This window comes from Octopus sinensis, linkage group LG5 (assembly GCF_006345805.1).
Source record: "Octopus sinensis linkage group LG5, ASM634580v1, whole genome shotgun sequence".
Classification (NCBI taxonomy): Eukaryota; Metazoa; Mollusca; class Cephalopoda; order Octopoda; family Octopodidae; genus Octopus; species Octopus sinensis.
Window position 1 is genome coordinate 86,477,279 of NC_043001.1, and position 20,000 is coordinate 86,497,278.

At 34.1% G+C, this 20,000-nt stretch overlaps 1 protein-coding gene across 1 annotated transcript in view; it reads left to right on the forward strand.

Moving 5' to 3' along the window:
• Positions 1-8,157, forward strand: part of LOC115211864 (inter-alpha-trypsin inhibitor heavy chain H4-like) — a 241,022-nt gene extending 232,865 nt beyond the window's left edge. Inside the window, exons 28-32 of the mRNA XM_036502852.1 lie at positions 1,491-1,505; positions 3,055-3,129; positions 3,922-4,026; positions 4,345-4,611; positions 7,919-8,157. Coding sequence (XP_036358745.1) covers positions 1,491-1,505; positions 3,055-3,129; positions 3,922-4,026; positions 4,345-4,611; positions 7,919-8,091 — 635 coding nt within the window. The 3' untranslated portion in view covers positions 8,092-8,157. The remainder of the gene's footprint in view (positions 1-1,490; positions 1,506-3,054; positions 3,130-3,921; positions 4,027-4,344; positions 4,612-7,918) is intronic.
• The last annotated feature ends 11,843 nt before the right edge of the window (positions 8,158-20,000 follow it).

The window sequence follows — 20,000 nt, forward strand, 5'->3', positions numbered from 1 at the left end:
TATATATATATATATATATATATATATAATATATATGAATGTATGTATGTCTGTATGTGTGTGTTTATATATATATATATATATTTATATATATATATATATACCATGGCGACTGAAGAAGGGGAATGTTCCTTGTGTTATTTGTCCTGTACTCTCTTTTTTTTTCGTTATTTAAGAAACATGTCCAGCTCCTTGGTTTTGTGTTTATGTTTTCGTTTCTCATTGTGTTCGAGGTTCCTGTATCCATATATGCAGGTATATATACATGTAGATGTAGATACGTACATATATGTATGTATATATGCATATGTTTTATTTATTAATTTATTATATGACGGAGCGCACGCATCCCTTTCTAAGTACGATTGTTCTTGATATTAATAATGATGCGCACTCTTGACCTTTCTGTCCCCTCTTTTTCTCAGCCTTCATTCTTTCTGGTTTCCTTTTCTTCTACCTTACTGTCTCCCCCTCTCTCTCATTCTTCATTCTTTCTGGTTTCCTCACAACCATTCCCTTTTTTCTCTCCCTTTCTCTTGCTCCTCCTCCTCCCTCTCGTCGTTGACACGCGACGAGAGCTCTGCTACTGTCTTTCTAGCCTGACTTCCTTCAAGTGTGGACGGCATTTTCTGTTGCTCCTTCGCCGTTCTCAAAAACAGCGTTCGTAATACTTTTTCTCGTTCGGCTTAACAGCCCTTCTTGTCTTATTATTCTACTTGTCCTGTCTTTTACTGTTTATATTTTGTACTGTCGTTACTGTCCTGTTTTTCTTACCATTTTTACCCCTCCGCAAAAAGATCTCAAATTTGATTTAATTTGCTCTTCGCGGGAAAAAAAGTTTCCATCGAAGATGCGTATCGCCTTCACCTTCGAAACACAGAGTAGATGAAACCATGGCGACTGAAGAAGGGGAATTTTCCTTGTGTTATTTGTCCTGTACTCCATTTTTGCGTTGTTTAAGTAAAATGTCCAGTTCCTTGGTTTTGTGTTTATGTTTTCGTTTCTCATTGTGTTCGACGTTTTTTTTTTTTTTTTGTGTCCTGTACCTATATATGCATAGATAGATAGATAGATAGATAGATAGATAGATAGATAGATAGATAGATAGATAGATAGATAGATAGACAGACAGACACACAGACACACAGACACACAGACACACAGACAGACACACAGACACACAGACACACAGACTGACAGATATTGAATTTATGATTCCATAATGTATTTATGTGGAGTTTTTTTGAAACAAGCCAAATTATTTTCGCACTGGTGACTACACTGAGAATAACTTGTCAAAAGTAATATTTTCATTAAGGACATAATTATATCCCAAACATTTTTACAAACTCTTAAGAAATTCCACGACAGCATGCATGGGGAAATAAAGTACAAAATTATATTTTTACGATAATGTAAATGAACAAGAGATTTTCTATTTTAATGATTCAATATAAATTAAAATATCTATCATTTTTCTCTTTTTCCAGGCGTTCAACCAACGTGTAAGTAACTATTTCATTCATACGAGAGTAATTTTCATAAAGGATAAAGCAGAATCCAAGGACACTGCTAGTAATCTGCATCGGCAAGATATTCATTATTTAGGGAAAAACGACAGAAAGAGTACAGTCTTTTCTGTTCCATAACAGAACTGGGTTTTTGACTTCGAAATTTTTTAGCGGAGTGTTAATAGTTAAGAGTTCAATTGGCAATATTAGGTAGTGCTATTACCTCGGTGACATAGTAAGCCCCTAAGTGCATATTTCAAAATAAAATTTCATGCCTTGTAACGTTTATATTTTCCTTTTCAGTAACTCAAACTCGTAAGTTGCTATCGAGGGACTGCTTCGGGGATGAGTTTAGCAGAATATGCTGCAAGTTATTGGCGCCTTTTTATTGGTAGTTTGAAAAGAAGTTTGAAATATGTTCTGCTTCATAATGGAAAAATATTGGCCTATGTTCCAATTGCTCACTTTACGAAACTAGCAAAGAAATGTAAAATTGTGAAAGCAGTTCTGGAATAAATTAAGTACCATAATCATCAGTGGACTTTAAGTTGGCCAGTTTTATTCTTGAGTGACAAAGTAGATGCACAACCTATCCATGCATTTTATGCATGTGGACATCAGAACCATGGAAAACATTGGGTGATCATAGAATGGCGGCGGCGAACATTGGTTCCAGAGTCTTTTAATGTGGTTGAAGAACCTTTAATTCAACCGGTAAAAATCATTCCACCTCTATTCCATATCAAATTTGGCATTATAAAACAGTTTGTTAAAACTCTGGATGAAGATGGATCATACTTTCATTATAACTGCAGCGCATTCCCCGGCCTGTGCGATACAAGATAAAAGCTGGAGTATTTGATGGGACTCAAATCAGAAAATTGTTTCTCATAAGCTGTTTTATTAGGAAAAAACAATGAAATTCTATGGATACAATATCTTGACATCATGATATGGTAGTCATAAATGGATGTTATTTTCGGATTCTTTGTGTGAAAAGCCCCTATTTCAGATCCTAAGATTTTGACATCACAGAATAAAATTTTTTTTGTTGGCCTGTGTAATTCGTTTAAATTATTCTCTTAAAGCAATTCATGAAAAATTATGTAAATTCTAAATATTGCATTATAGAAAGTATTATAATACATGAAGATAAACATGAATAAGCAATAATGATTTTGTAATATCTTCAAATCTTTCTTTACAGTTCTCATCATATGTAGCAGTTTAAATTACATGCACTTCAAATGAAGTTAAAGATTTTGAATAGAACCATCGCATTTGTTGTTATGAGACAGATGAAATATATTTTAGCATTAACAACGAAGTTTAGTTTTAACGATATTTCATTTTGAACAGATATGTATCTTTTCTAGGAAACATCATTGAGCACCCAAAATTACTCAATATCTATTGTCTTCTTCGGGAAATTTGTTTTAAATCTACTATAATTTCTGTTCATAAAATGGCTTAATCCGAAAGTAAAGTTTTCTGTTCATTTTTTATAATGAGTAAGCTTTAAATTGTTATAATATATTTTTAGCACTCACACACACATCTCATCAGACAGTTTCAACAACAGCAAGAGAATTCCCACTTTTTATTTTTCACAGCCCTGGTAAGAAAACATGAACTTATAAAATATTTCTATATTTCTTTGCTTTTAAAGATATTAATCTCCCGTTTGTGCGTCAGCAAATATTACATATATATATATATATATATATATATATATATATATATATATATATATACACACATACATATATACACACACAGGTATATGTATATATATATATATATATATATATATATATATATATATATATATATATATCAGTGTCAAATCTTCACTTTATATATATATATATATATATATATATATATATATCTGTATGTGTATATATGTATGTGTGTATATATTTGTGTGTATCCTTCTGGATAAAAGAATGTCGGAGGCTACACGTGGAAGGGTTTTACAACCTAATAATTACATGTTATTTTTTATAGTTTTAAATGTACTTTGAAAGCTAAAGAATTTAATTTATAACAATTAATGATTTTCACTTAATCGAATTATCTTTTTTTTTTTCGTTAATTGCTTTACCAACACTCAGCAATTAATGTAATTGTTCTAAAACTGTTTTACAGAAAATTACGATTTCATTTTTGTTTTTTGTTTTTTTTGTTTTTTTTGGGGGGGTGGGGGTTGTAGCTGTACTTAATTAGTATTCAATTGAAAAACCTAAATATATCTGAGTGTATATGTTTGTATGTGTACTTTAATCAGTAGGCGGATATATTCACTCACGTTTGCTCATTATTGGTATAATGACTCTCCCAAGATACAACAAACACAGGAAGGTAATATTTCAAAATTCTTTTTCTATGTTTTATCTTCTCTTTCTAGGTATTCTAATAAAACCATTAAACTGCTTGACAGACTTGTGTTTTACTGATAGTATTCAATGCAGAAACCAAACTGAAATCTTTCTTTTGGCTGATGAGGAAGCAGGTACGAGATTCAATATTTTTACCAGCTGGAGTTCGCCATAGAGATATGCTTGTCTCACTGTCTCATAACAATTATTAAAGGCACATAGAAAATATTTTAATGTCCAAGATTTAAAATGTTACTTCTGGTTGTTAATACAATGCAAGTGTTCAAATTTAAAAAAAAAACAATATTTTGATCATTCTGAAAATTTCCGCCATGTTAAATCCAATGAGTATAAGTACAATAATATAAAAATCAAAGTAATTAATTCAATGTAAAATAAATTTATATTATATTCTTATGTAATGTTTTGAATAAATTATCTTTATTCTACAGGTGTAAATGTTTATGGTCACGTGAAAAAAACATCAGACACTAATTGCTTAGAAACTCTCAACAGAATAGATTTTAGTACGCCTGACTTTGTTGCTAGCATTCAGGCTCACCCACAAGGCCAGACTGATATCCCCAGACCATCCGAATATCAATTTTCACCTAGATTTTCAATAACAGTAAGCCAATACCAAAGTGCGAACGCTGAAACATTTTTGTCCGTGCATTTCAATATACTTGGCAAGTTTGTTCGAGCAGGAGGAATTTTGAGTAAGTAATATATATTTTCTAAAGCTAAATATTAATAATTTTGCTACATTAAAATTAAGGTTTGGCTGTGTGCTAAGAAGTTTACTTTTTAACTATTTGGGTCAGAGGTTATGAAAAATACAGAATATAAAGTTATAAAGTAACATAACTACTCAACTTATATTTTCATTTGTTTCCTCTCTGCCTCCACATTTACATGTAGGCATACATACTTACATACATACATACATACATACATACATACATACATACATACATACATACATACATACATGCATTCATACATACATACATACATACATTCATACATAAATACATACATGCATACATACATACATACATACATACATTCATACATACATACATTCATACATACATACATATATACATACATTAATACATACATACATACATACATACATACATACATACATACATTCATACATACATACATATATACAGTCATACATACATACATACATATATTCATACATACATACATACATTCATACATACATACATACATACATTCATACATACATACATACATACATTCATACATACATACATACATACATACATTCATACATACATATATACATACATATATACATACATTCATACATACATACATATATACAGTCATACATACATACATACATACATACATTCATACATACATACATACATGCATACATACATACATACATACATTCATGCATGCATACATGCATACATGCATACATACATACGTACATACATACATACATACATTCATACATACATACATACATACATTCATACATACATACATACATACATACATACATACATTCATACATACATACATACATACATACATACATACATACATTAATACATACATACATACATACATACATACATTCATACATACATATATACACACATATATACATACATTCATACATACATACATACATACATATATACAGTCATACATACATACATACATACATACATTCATACATACATACATACATGCATACATACATACATACATACATTCATGCATGCATACATGCATACATGCATACATGCATACATGCATACATACATACGTACATACATACATACATACATGCATGCATACATACATTCATACATACATACATACATTCATACATACATACATACATACATACATTCATACATACATATATACATACATACATTCATACATACATACATACATACATACATACATACATACATACACACATACATTCATACAAACATACATATTCATACATACATACATGCATACATACATACATACATTCATACATACATACATGCATACATGCATACATGCATACATACATACATACATTCATACATACATACATACATTCTTACATACATACATACATACATTCATACATACATACATATATACATTCATACATACATACATACATTCATACATACATACATGCATACATACATACATACATACATACATTCATCCATGCATACATGCACACATGCATTCATACATACATACATACATACATACATACATACATACATACATTCATACATACATACATACATACATTCATACATACATATATACATACATTCATACATACACACATACATACATACATACACACATACATTCATACATTCATACATACATACATGCATACATACATACATACATACATACATTCATCCATGCATACATGCACACATGCATTCATACATACATACATGCATACATACATCCATACATACATACATACATACATTCATACATACATACATACATTCTTACATACATACATACATACATACATTCATACATACATACATATATACATTCATACATACTTACATACATACATTCATACATACATACAAACATTCATACATACATACATACATACATGCATGCATACATACATACACACATACATTCATGCATACATACATACATACATACATACATACATACATACATACATTCATACATACATACATACATACATTCATACATACATATATACATACATTCATACATACACACATACATACATACATACACACATACATTCATACATACATACATACATTCATACATACATACATTCATGCATACATACATGCATACATACATACATACATGCATACATACATACATGCATGCATGCATACATACATACATACATACATTCATACATGCATACATGCATACATACATACATACATACATTCATGCATACATACATGCATACATGCATACATGCATACATGCATACATGCATACATACATACATTCATACATGCATACATACATACATACATTCATACATACATACATACATTCATACATACATACATACATACATTCATACATACATATATACATACATATATACATACATTCATACATACATACATACATACATATATACAGTCATACATACATACATACATACATTCATACATACATACATACATGCATACATACATACATACATACATTCATGCATGCATACATGCATACATACATACGTACATACATACATACATACATACATACATACATACATTCATACATACATATATACATACATACATTCATACATATATACATACATATACACATTCATACATAAATATATACATACATTCATACATACACACATACATACATACATACATACACACATACATTCATACATACATACATACATTCATACATACATGCATACATACATACATACATTCATGCATACATACATGCATACATACATACATACATGCATACATACATACATGCATGCATGCATACATACATACATACATTCATACATACATACATGCATACATACATACATACATACATTCATGCATACATACATACATGCATACATGCATACATGCATACATGCATACATACATACATTCATACATGCATACATACATACATACATACATTCATACATACATACATACATACATACATACATACATACATACATACATACTTGCATACATACATACATTCATTCATACATAAATACATACATACATACATGCATACATACATACATACATACATACATACATACATACATACATACATACATACATACATACATACATACATACATAGACAGACAGACAATTTGTTTTCAATCTTGAATTAATCTTCAAAACCTTATTAAAGAAAAACATTTAAGATTAATTAATTCCAAAAACTATTATACTGTAAAGATAAATAAATATTTTGTTGACACGTTTTTTTTTATTTCAGGTGATTATGTAACCGAATTCCAATGCATTGAAAAGCCCCCAAATCTGATGGTGTTGTCTAACAAAGCAGGATTATATAATGAAGTCATTTACCTAACCCCTACTGGAAGTTTATCCTATTGTTTTACGAGGTTTGACACTGATCGCATGTGTAATGACAATCTACCCATTTAGAATTGTTATGGTATAGAAATATCTGAAATTGATAACAGGCAACAATAAATATATATAAATTGTATACACTACTAGTTATTATATATTTAGATATTCCATTGAATTGTTTTACGTACATATATTAGATTTAATAGTTAATAAAATAATTATAGAACGATTCTACATACATATTGTGAGTTCATATCTTTGAAATCGTTACATGGATCTGATGGACGGAGTACATTTTTCTACAAATGTTTGTTCCGAATCATATTTAAAGCAGAAGAATGTGTACCAGTCATTCATGTTTTCCAACTGTCCAATAAACATCTTTTGAAATTATCGTTTAAAGTTGTTGTTGTTGTTGTTGTCGTTGTTGTTGTCGTTGTTGTTGTTGTTGTTGTTGCTGTTGTTGAGCGAAGCGGTATTCGTCCCAGAGTGGGAGAAGTCCGAAACGTGGTCCTTTGCTATTCGTAAGACCCGCAGAAGAGAAAGCAGGTCAACCCCCGACACCGAGAGCATCGACGGATGGATGAATGTGCATCCAGGCTCAGCGGTTGCGTAGGAAGTCGGGGATAAGAAACAGGAAGAAAGAGTGGGAGAAGGTTGGGGCGAAAGAGTACAGCAGGGGTCGCCACCACCCCCTGCCGGAGCCTCGTGGAGCTTTAGGTGTTTTCGCTCAATAAACACACACAACGCCTGGTCTGGGAATCGAAACCGCGATCCTCCGACCGCCAGTCCGCTGCCCTAACCACTGGGCCATTGCGCCTCCACTGTTGTTGTTGTTGTTGTTGTGTTGTTGTCGTCGTCGCCGCCGCCGCCATCGTTGTCGTCGTCGTCAATGTCACCATCGTCGTCAAAACTAGAACGCCTTTGATACGAGGCAAATTATCTAATCGATAATTTATCTAATCATCTAATCGATAGTCAAGTGTTTCAACCATGGTCATCATGTGTTCCTTCGAATATATTACATCTACGAATAGTAGATTGCATCTACTATTCAATGAGTCCTTTCATTTATCTAGTTGGTTGGGATTTGAGGGGGACTGAGCCCTGCGTGTAACATCTTGTGCGACCACGTAGAAGTTACCTTGTTTAGTTCACCATAATTTAGAATTACTTCTAGATGTAGATTATACATTTTCAACCTACAGAGTCCAACAGATAATCTGCTACTCTCTCGACAAAATCGAAATTGTTACTAGCCTATTACTCAGATACACATATATACACATATACACTTAACGCATACTCGCGCACTTATACACACACGCATCCCAAGAATCATTCCTGTATCGCGCTCTTGCCATGAAAACCACAATCAACCCTTACACTTTCAGTTCGTCAGAAGTCGAACGTGGGAACTTACCCACGTACATTTTTTATGTCCTAGATCACTCCTCTCTGCTCTTCTCTCAACCTCCTCTCTTTTTTTTTTTTTTTTTTTTTGTTTCTCCTGAACTTTCCTCTAGGATCCGACGAAGAACGATGTTAAAGAAGTTATACTTTAACTCTGTAACTCTTTCCTTTCTTGAGCGTCAACTAATATTAGCTATGAACGCTCTTCGGTCTCTTTTTTGTTATTCGTATTTATTTTGTTCTACACTGATTAAACCTGACTTTAATACGCCAGCAAACTGTTAAGGCGGTAAGCCGGCAGAATCGTAAGCATGCCGAGCAAAATATTCTTGTAGCAATTCGTCCGTCATTATGTTCTGAGTTCAAATTCCGCCGAGGTCGATTTTGCCTTTCATTCTTTCCGGACAGATAAAATAAGTACAAGTTGAGCACTGGGGCCGATGTGATCGACTAACCCTCTCTCCTGAACTTACTGGCCTTGTGCCAAAATTTGAAACCAATATACTAGCAAACAGTATTTTTCTTTTCTCTGTAGTAGACATCCAAAACATTCATTGACACAAATACGTTAGTGATCCATCCAGCAGCCACTCATGAATTGTGGTCGGATTTTCTCGCTCTTTCTCAATAGAATCTCATCTTAGCCTCATCTCTTTAACCGAGATGGCTTTCCAAGTAACATTCACGCAGTTTGCTACATTAATCACACGCACAAAACGAAACCCATCTTCGACACTTCGAGTTAAGATGATTTGTCTCACTAATCGCTATGTTTAGTCTGACATAACAATCAGTTCTGTGTCACTGTTATCATTTTAAAATAGCTGTCTCAGGAAGCATATCAACAGTATTTTCTCAATAACAGCTTTGTTTGCTACACCTGCTTACGCAAAAATTCGAAGTGAAAATTTATGTAATATTTGCGGTTTTGCGGTTTTAAAAATTAGAGTGGCCATTGACTATATATATATATATATATATATATATATATATATATATATATATATATATATATATGTACTTTATTTGATATAACAAAAGCTGTTACTCAGAGTTTCACGTTCCCGTTCGACGGACAGTTTTGTTAAAATAGAACAGAAATAACAATATGGTCGAAACTAGTTAAAGGATACACCTTTAAAAATGGATTTGTTTCATTGGTCCTTTCAGATAACGGTCTTAAGCATGCGATAAACAAAATAGACGAAATAAATGAATTCAATATAAATTATGAATTATAAAAATAGAGGAAAAACCTTAAATCGAAGAGCGGATTCAAAAAGCATGTTTCACATTTATGTGCTTACTCCGGTATATATATATATCGAGTAAAGATGCCGAGTCACAGGGGCCGGTTTTCCGGTTTCCGCAGCGTATAATTTCCCCAGCTCATTTTTGTCAGCTGAGTGGACTGGAGCAACGTGAAATGAAGTGTCTTGCTCAAGAATACAACGCGTCCAGGAATCTAAACTACAATCTTTCGATCATGAGTCCAAGACCCTAACCACTAGTCTACACGCTTCCACTATATATAAACAAAAACAACTGCCGCGTGGAAGGTGTTTATAAGCCATTTAAAAACAAAAAAAAACGTTAGATTCACTTCAACATTTAAATTTAATTTGCCAAAATATTTTCGTCCCTTTCAGACCGCGACCTGATCACTGACAAATTTCGTGCTGCATATATATATATATATATATATATATATATATATGTACATACCTACATATATATGTATATATACATGCATATATGGGCACAGGACATAAAACAAAACGTAGAACCCAATGAGAAACAAAAACATAAATACAAAAACATAGAAACGCACTTTTTTTAGAACAACGAAAAAACAGAGGAACGAGACATGCAACATAAAGAATATTCCCCTTCTTCAGTTGTTCCTGTTTCATCTACTCCGCGTTTATGAGGTCAAGGACAATACGTGACTTCGTTGAAACAGTCCTTCTCGCAAAGCAAATTAAGTAAAATTTGGGATTTTTTGCGGAGGGTGAAAGTGGTAACAAGAACAGGACAGTGAGAACAAAACAGTAAAAACCATCGGTGAGGGCTGTTAAGCCAAGACGATAGAAAAATTATTATGAACGCTAGGAAGACGAGCTTATTAGAGGAGACAGGTATAAACACGTTTTGTCTTTAGGGAGATAGTGGGCAGAAAGACAGATTCTCTTTCGTCACATGTCAGCGACAAGAGAGTCGGGGAGGAGGAGTGAGAGAGGGGGAACGGTGAAGAGGAGAGGAGAAGAATAGGGAAGAGTGGAGAGAAAATCAGAAAGGATGAAGAACAAGAGAGGGAGATAGATAGACAGAGTAGAGGTAGTAGGATAGAAGAGTGCGCATCGTAATTATTAAGATAAAACTTACTTGGAAAAGGATGCGTGGCGTTTGATCATATAACAATATAACTAATATATAAATATATGCATATATACATACATATATGTACATACCTACATATATATGTATATATACATACATATATGGGTATATAAGGAAAAAAGTCAAGGTAGAAAATGTTAAAATAATTTTATCATAAAAAACATTTTAGTACCGGTTTCAGTCATTGAGACTTTTTCAACTCTAACTATGGAAAACAATTAAATTTTGGAAAAATTTAATGCGAAGTTTTTAAAAGTATATTTGCTTAGTATTCAAATACAAGGGGCATTTTCCTTGTTTCTGCTTGTCACTGTCTCTCTTGTTTACTCTTGTGGGTTCGCGGTCGTTGTGAATTCTTGGCAGACAAGAAGAAGAAGAAGAAGAAGAAGAAGAAGAAGAAGAAGAAGAAGAAGAAGAAGAAGAAGAAGAAGAAGAAGAATGCGGGGGTGGTATGATTGTAGTAGGATGTTAAATGGTCAAGTGCCCTGAAAGTGACTTGCTGTGGGTGGTAGTAGTGATTGAATTCTTGATATATATATACATATATATGTGTGTGTGTGTGTGTGTGTATGTATATATATGTATGTATATATATGTATGTATGTATGTATGTATGTATGTATGTATGTATGCATGTATGTATACAGACACACACACGCACACGAAGTTAATTGTCACATCAATACGGCTGTTCCATGTTACTACTAGTTTAACCCCCGGTATATCTTCCACCAGCTATTTATCAGTGCAGCACTGCAACTTTTACATATATATGCCAGCAGGGGAGCGAACCCCTACCATCGTCCAGCAGACGACATGATTGTGAAACCGATTCAGCTTCGAGATAGTTTTCTCATCCTCAGTCACGAACACCAGATCGCCAGAGAGATGGCCAGAGTCCCTCAAGCTCGCAATATATTGTAAACAAAGCGACCATCGGTCACTGATTTGCAACAATAGCGCAACCAACACATCAATTCAACCATATATTTACAAACACCGAGAACTCTCTTAACTCAAAAAGTCATGTCGCTTTTTTTAGTGAACGGCTTGAACTCCCTAAAGAACTTAAATAAAACTCAAAGAAAATATACATAAAGAGAGAAAAAAATGGGAGGAGAGACAGAGACAGACAAAACTAATATTGTGTATCGTTTACAAAACAGGAACTTTCTTTAACACTGCCTGATTCCAATATCCAACAATACTATAAAAAGAAAAGTTGTAAAAAGAAACATCGTCGATAATTTTGAGTTGATATTTCACTGTTAGTGATATCCAAAATATTCTCTGTAGAGTGAGATCTGCTTTTCGACAAAATACGTCACTGACTTTGAAGGCCACGAGTATATGATATCGCATTTAAAATGGTGGAGTAGTCATGTTTTGTAAAACGCCAGCAACAACTTTAATTAACTTTTAGGAAACAATTTTAACAACGATACAGATTTATGGACGACATGAAAACTCATCAGAGATTTGTCCCAACATATAAACAAAACACAATTTGAAACCTCAAATTTTCACAGAAGTTCTAGGCCCCGCAAATTTCTAATCTATGATGAGGAACAAAATTCTATAACAGTGCTGACATTGAATTTCAAGCACTAGCCATGAGAACTTTTTGACACAAGATCCCTAATTTATGTATCTATACTCTAGCGTAGTGATTGCAGTTAGTGACTATCGCTTTGTATCACCTAGTCTCTGTCTCCCTATTCCAACATCACTATGGTTGTATAGCAATCAGTTTGTTTTTATCTTATATATATATATATATATATATATATATATATAAGTAAGATTGTTCTGTATATCAAGTTTTGGTCTTGATATTAACTCTGACGCGCACTCTTCACCTTTCTGTCCCATCCCTATTCTTTGATTTTCTTTTTCCTCTACTTAACTTGTCTCTTCCTCTCTCTCTCTCATTCTTCACTCTCTCTCTCCCCCTCATCATTCTTCATGGTTTCCTCGCAGCCATTCCCCTTCTTCTCTCCCTTCCTCTTGCTCCTCTCCCCCCTTCCGGTCGTCCACCCGCGACGATACTTCCGCTCTGACTGTCTTTCTGGCCTGGCCTTTCAAGGTAACTGGACGACTTTCTTCCTGCTCCCCTGTCGTTCACAAAAAATTCTGCGTTTGCAATACTTTTTTCGTTCGGCGTCAACAGCCCTTCTTATCTTGTTTTTCTTATCTTGTCATTATCTTCTTATCTTGTCATTATATAATTAGGGCTTAGTAAAATACTCACGAAGGTATGGAAACGTTAACGTTCTCAAATAATCTTTGTACTTGTGATATTTTTCTGTTTTTACCTCCATACCTTCATGAGTTATTTTGAGTAAACATTATCTGAGAGAAATTTTCTTTAAGTAGTGGAAATGACTAAAAAACCTTTTTTGGCTGCTATTTCTAGAAAGTTCAGTATGTGGCAAAGTAATTTATTTTACTAAGCCCTAATTATATAATGTAATATTTTGAATTCGCCTTAAATGGTCATTTTACATACTGAATACTTGGTGAAATTGATTAATAACTAATTAATTTTACCCTCAATTGTTGATATTATAATTCATTTCTCTCTGTCATATTGCCTCGGTTCTCACCGTTAAAATATAATGTTTGCTAGATAACCCACGTGGGTGGAAGGGGAGAGCAGGGAATCTTCGCTTTCACATTTTGAATTTGTTGGTACTGGCAGTCTGAACGGGTCATCTGAGGTGATAAGTCGCCAAAGGGTATGTTCTTTCTTTTTAGTGCTTCCAAATCCAAAATAAGAAATGTTGAGCTGACGAAAGAAATGCTGAGTTTATTTGGCTAATCTAGAAACGTTAACGTTCTCAAATAATCTTTGTACTTGTGATATTTTTCTGTTTTTACCTCCATACCTTCGTGAGTTATTTTGAGTAAACATTATCTGAGAGAAATTTTCTTTAAGTAGTGGAAATGGCTAAAAAACCTTTTTTGGCTGCTATTTCTAGAAAGTTCAGTATGTGGCAAAGTAATTTATTTTACTAAGCCCTAATTATATAATATATATATCTATATATATATATATATATGTGTGTGTGTGTTTATAGACACATACACACGCTGTAGTTCTATCGCCATTACCGCTTCTCTCTCTCTCTCTATATATATATATATCACTATGGTTATACAGTAAATAACTATACATACATACATGCATACACACACACACACACACACACACACACACACACACACACACACATTCAGGCAACATTTAATCTTTCATTTGTCATCAATGAGAGGCCATTCACGTAAAGTGGCTTGAAATATTCATCAATTTAACACAACAAATTTCCTAGAACACAGTACGCTAACAATTTGCGTTGTGTGGTCAATAAAACACAAGCAATTGAAGATTATATTGGTGATCATGGATCTCGGAGATCCATCACCCGTCGTTGGACGATGACGATTCAATTGTTCGATCAAGTGAATTAAGGTATAAGTGGCTTGAGCATTCCACAGACATGTGTATCCTTAACGCAATTCTCTGACAGAATCAGCTTGATATAGTATGCGACAAGGTTGTACTTTTGAATTACAGGAACAATCTATCCAACGGGATTATATACAGTTGTTGTCAACTCAGCTTTACTCATAAGATATTGATAAATCCGAAGTCATAGAATATAACGCTTGATCAATATACTACGCAATGGAATCGAACCTAGGCCCTCGTGGTTGAGCAGCAGCATTGCTGGTTTTGCTGAGTATTACTCTAGATAGACGGAACTATATTTATAAAATTGTTTCAAACGGATATTTCAAACCCGTAATGTAATCCTTAGTCTATTTTTTATTATATGTACGATCCCTCCAATAGGACTGCACACAAATTGTGTTTACTAAATCTCATTCATAATCCTTTATAATAATAACAACAATAATAATAATTTCTAACTTGCCAATTGGTACAAGGTCAATAGATTTGTAAAGAAATGAAGGGAGTTGATTAAATTGCTCCCAGTGAAAGATGAAAGGCAACTTAATGCCAGCACCACCACCACGACCACTACCTCTCTATTGAATTTCAATCTTCGGACCGACTTGATGCTATAACAGAAGACACTTACTCAAGATATATAAAACGATCACACATGATTTCAAAGCGAGCTCCTTAGCTATTCAGTCATGCCTGCACCCTAAACACCAAATACATAGATAATCAATCCAGATAAGAGCGACATTGGGTCATGCCGACGATCTTAGATAACGGTGAAGTGACGCTATACATGGCTCCCTATGGCGAGAAAATCTTTGCAGTGAATACAAAAAGAAAAATATTTAATTATGTATATTCTGTGCTTCTCTAATACGCTTCGATTCAAACATTTAAACTTTTAACCTGCTATGATTAATCTAGAAGTGATTACCTCCTTTCACTAGCCTAGCTAGAGTTTGTGCCGCCCGGGGCGGCCCTTCAGTTTGCCGCCCTTGGGATCCCACAAAAAAAAACATTGCCGACAGCAGGCCCAAAAGTGGTGTCACCTCCATAAAAGTGCTGCGAGGAGCGAAATCGCCCCATCCGCCACCTCTAGCTACGCTAGTGTCTCCTTTACAATAACTGCTGTCAAAGTACACGACGTACATTTATATTTAAACTTTGTCTTAGTATGCTAATTTCCTTCAATCAAACCAAAGAACAAAAAGCTGTGAAACACCCAATAAACTCATATTACATGATTGTTGCTGATGACGTTAGCATCTCCACTATTAAGGTGGCGAGCTGGCAGAAACATTAGCACGTCGGGCGAAATACGTAGCTGTATTTCGTCTGCCGTTACATTCTGAGTTCAAATTCCGCTGAGGTCGACTTTGCCCTTCATCCTTTCGGGGTCGATAAATTAAGTACCAGTTACGCACTGGGATCGATATAATCGACTTAATCCGTCTATCTGTCTTTGTTTGTTCCCTGAGGTCGATGAAATCGACTAATCCCCTCCCCAAAAAAATTTCAGGCCTCGTGCGTTTAGTAGAAAAGATTATTTGAAATGGAAGTACCATATAATTATATAGGAGTATCAAAGGAAATAGCGAAGGTCTGATCATTTCTCGGATCACTGTAACACCCCAGTAAATATCAACTAGATAATGTGGCATTTCTTGGATATGTGTTCATTTCCTGTCGGCGTATCTAAAGATAAAACAAAAGTCTGAATATCTCTATGGGTTGCTTTAAACTGACCAGTCGGTATCAACTAGTTAGTTAATACATATTACGTAATATTCGTTTCTACTCTAGGCACAAGGCTCGAAATTTTTGGAGAGGGGGCAGTCGATTAGATTGACCCCAGTACGCTACTGGTACTTAATTTATGGACCTCAAAAGGATGAAAGACAAAGTCCACCTCGGCGGAATTTGAGCTCAAAACGTAAAAGCAGACGAAATACCTATTTCTTTACTACCCACAAGGAGCTAAACACAGAGAGGACAAACAAGGACAGACAAACGGATGAAGTCGATTATATCGACCACGGTGCGTAATTGGAGCTTTATTTATCGACCCCGAAAGGATGAAAGGCAAAGTCGACCTCGACGGAATTTGAACTTAGAACATAACGGCAGACGAAATACCGCTAAGCATTTCGCCCGGCGTGCTAACGATTCTGCCAGCTCGCCGCCTTACTTATTATGTAATATTACAATATCTTGGACTGTGTCATATAAGTCAAGGACCAAAATCAACGGGTTGATTCGGGAATACTTATTTTAATCAGATTATCTGATAGGACGCCTTGCTTCTAACTACTATTATTACAAGATCACGGGTTAACAAGATACACGCTCAAGTTGACAAAGTATTTAACCAGAGTTTAAGAAAGTTTAGGATATTTTTACAAAAACAAAAGTTTCCAGTAACTGGTTTACTGAATCAATTAAAAGAAGGGTTAAATGAATACAGGATTTGGTCGTTAGGAATACAAAAATATATCAGACAGCTACTGGCGAGATTCGCTGAGGAATTCAGTATTAGGGCCATAAGAGAGAAAATTTCGCCGGACGAAATGCGTAGCCATATTTCGTCTGCCGTTACGTTCTGAGTTCAAATTCCGCCGAGGTCGACTTTGCCTTTCATCCTTTCGGGGTCGATAAATTAAGTACCAGTTACGCACTGGGGTCGATATAATCGACTTAATCCGTCTGTCTGTCTTTGTTTGTTCCCTCTATGTTTAGCCCCTTGTGGGCTATAAAGAAATATATAAGAGAGAAAATTCGTAGAAAGGTTTAGAAAAGATTTTTAAGATAGCAAAATCACTATTTTAATGTCGAAACCACGCTGGTTAAGCTGCTTAATTAATAATGGCCAAATGAGGTTACCGAAAGTCATACGCTGAGTATGAAAAACAGTACCATCTGTCTTTCACAAACCGAATAGAAGCAATTGTGAATTTGGTTGATATAGTGGTGCGCCAACACGTATTATACTAGCAAACCATACCAACAACCAATAGTGGAGTATCACACCAAATGGAAATTTGGAGCAACAGCAGCAACAACAACAACATCAGTAGCAACAGACGAAAGAGAAAAATGTGATGTGGAAAAATTTAAGAACTTTGTTGATGGAAGCAAATACAATAATACTAGAAAGGTTCGGGAGGTTTGTATATGTTAATAAAATTAAATACTGTAAGACGATACAGAAGTCGTAAGCAGCAGTTGAAAAACATTATAATGTCGAGGGAATACTTTGAGGAATAAATCTTTAATTCCTGTTATTTAAATCTGCTTTGGGATTGGTATCCTATCAATGACTACATTAAAATAAAGTGTACAGTAGCTATTTGAGCTAAAATTAAAGCTATATATTTGCCACACTTGGCATTACAAAAATGAGATTTGTGTTTGTTTCATTATTGTTGTTATTCCATTAGTGAGTGAAGTGACACACACAGCACCGGCAGCTGGAAAAGTGATATATCTTTCAAATCAAATAGCCCAACTACCCGCTGCGTAAAATACATATCCTTAAGATTTTTTTACACACATGACCAACATTTTTCATCAGTAAAAAGAAAATAACAACAACAACAACAACAACAACAACAACAACAATAATAATAATAATAATAATAATATAACACACGCTGCCCCTATCCCAGCACATATCCATACTCACCGAATTAATCATAATTATATCGTTGCTGTTTTTGTATATTTTACAATTGATTCTAATGATGGTGTTGTTGAATCTTTAATTCAACATCGTTCTAAAACACGAGACGCACACCGCTTCACCAGAATAAACAAAAGCATTTTCAAAAGTTTTTTTTTTTTATGATACCGTTATTATTGTTATTATTGTTAGACTGCCTTCTTTCTCTTCGTCTTCTTTTCCTGCTTCTTTCTCTCATTCCTGTACTCTATCCTCTTTTAATAATTCATTGTCCTTTTTATTCTTCTTCTTCCTCGTTGTCTTTTTATCCTTATTCTATCATTATTTCTGGGGTCGATGTAATCGACTATCCCACTTCCCACAAATTTAGGGCCTTGTGCTTATATAAGAAAAGATTATCATAACTATTATTATTATTATTATTATTGAGTGAGAGAGCAGTTCATGCCATCAAAGTGACACTGGGGTAAAATATACGAAGCCCAATATACCCTCATGACTACCGTCTGATAAAGGTACACCAGGCACATGCATCACAACCATATTGCGCGATATGGTGATCTCATATCAAGATAACAGCACATGACCTTGCAGGTGGGGCCCAGTTAGAATTTTCTTCAGGTTGAGTAGCCCATCCCGCTCAAACGGTCCTGAATAAGGTTCTTTAAGGATGTTTTGAAAGAACCACCCATTTTCCAGAGGTGACATTCAAACCCCAAAGAATCCCTCTCAACACATGGCTATGAGCTCCCCACTACTTCTGCGCTCGTGATCAGAGATGCACATATCGTCAGCCACTAAGGGACATGCTCAACTGTTTAAGGTCAAACAACTGACAAGCAATCTGTGGTATTGCAGAATATTTGCTGTCCCTCTTTATACAGACAAAACAATGTACATTATAACACTTCCAATCATTAAGATCAGAAGCCATGATAGCCCCTGCCTGTACTGCATCAGATTATTATTTAATTATTTATTATTATTATTATTATTATTATTATTTATTATTATTAT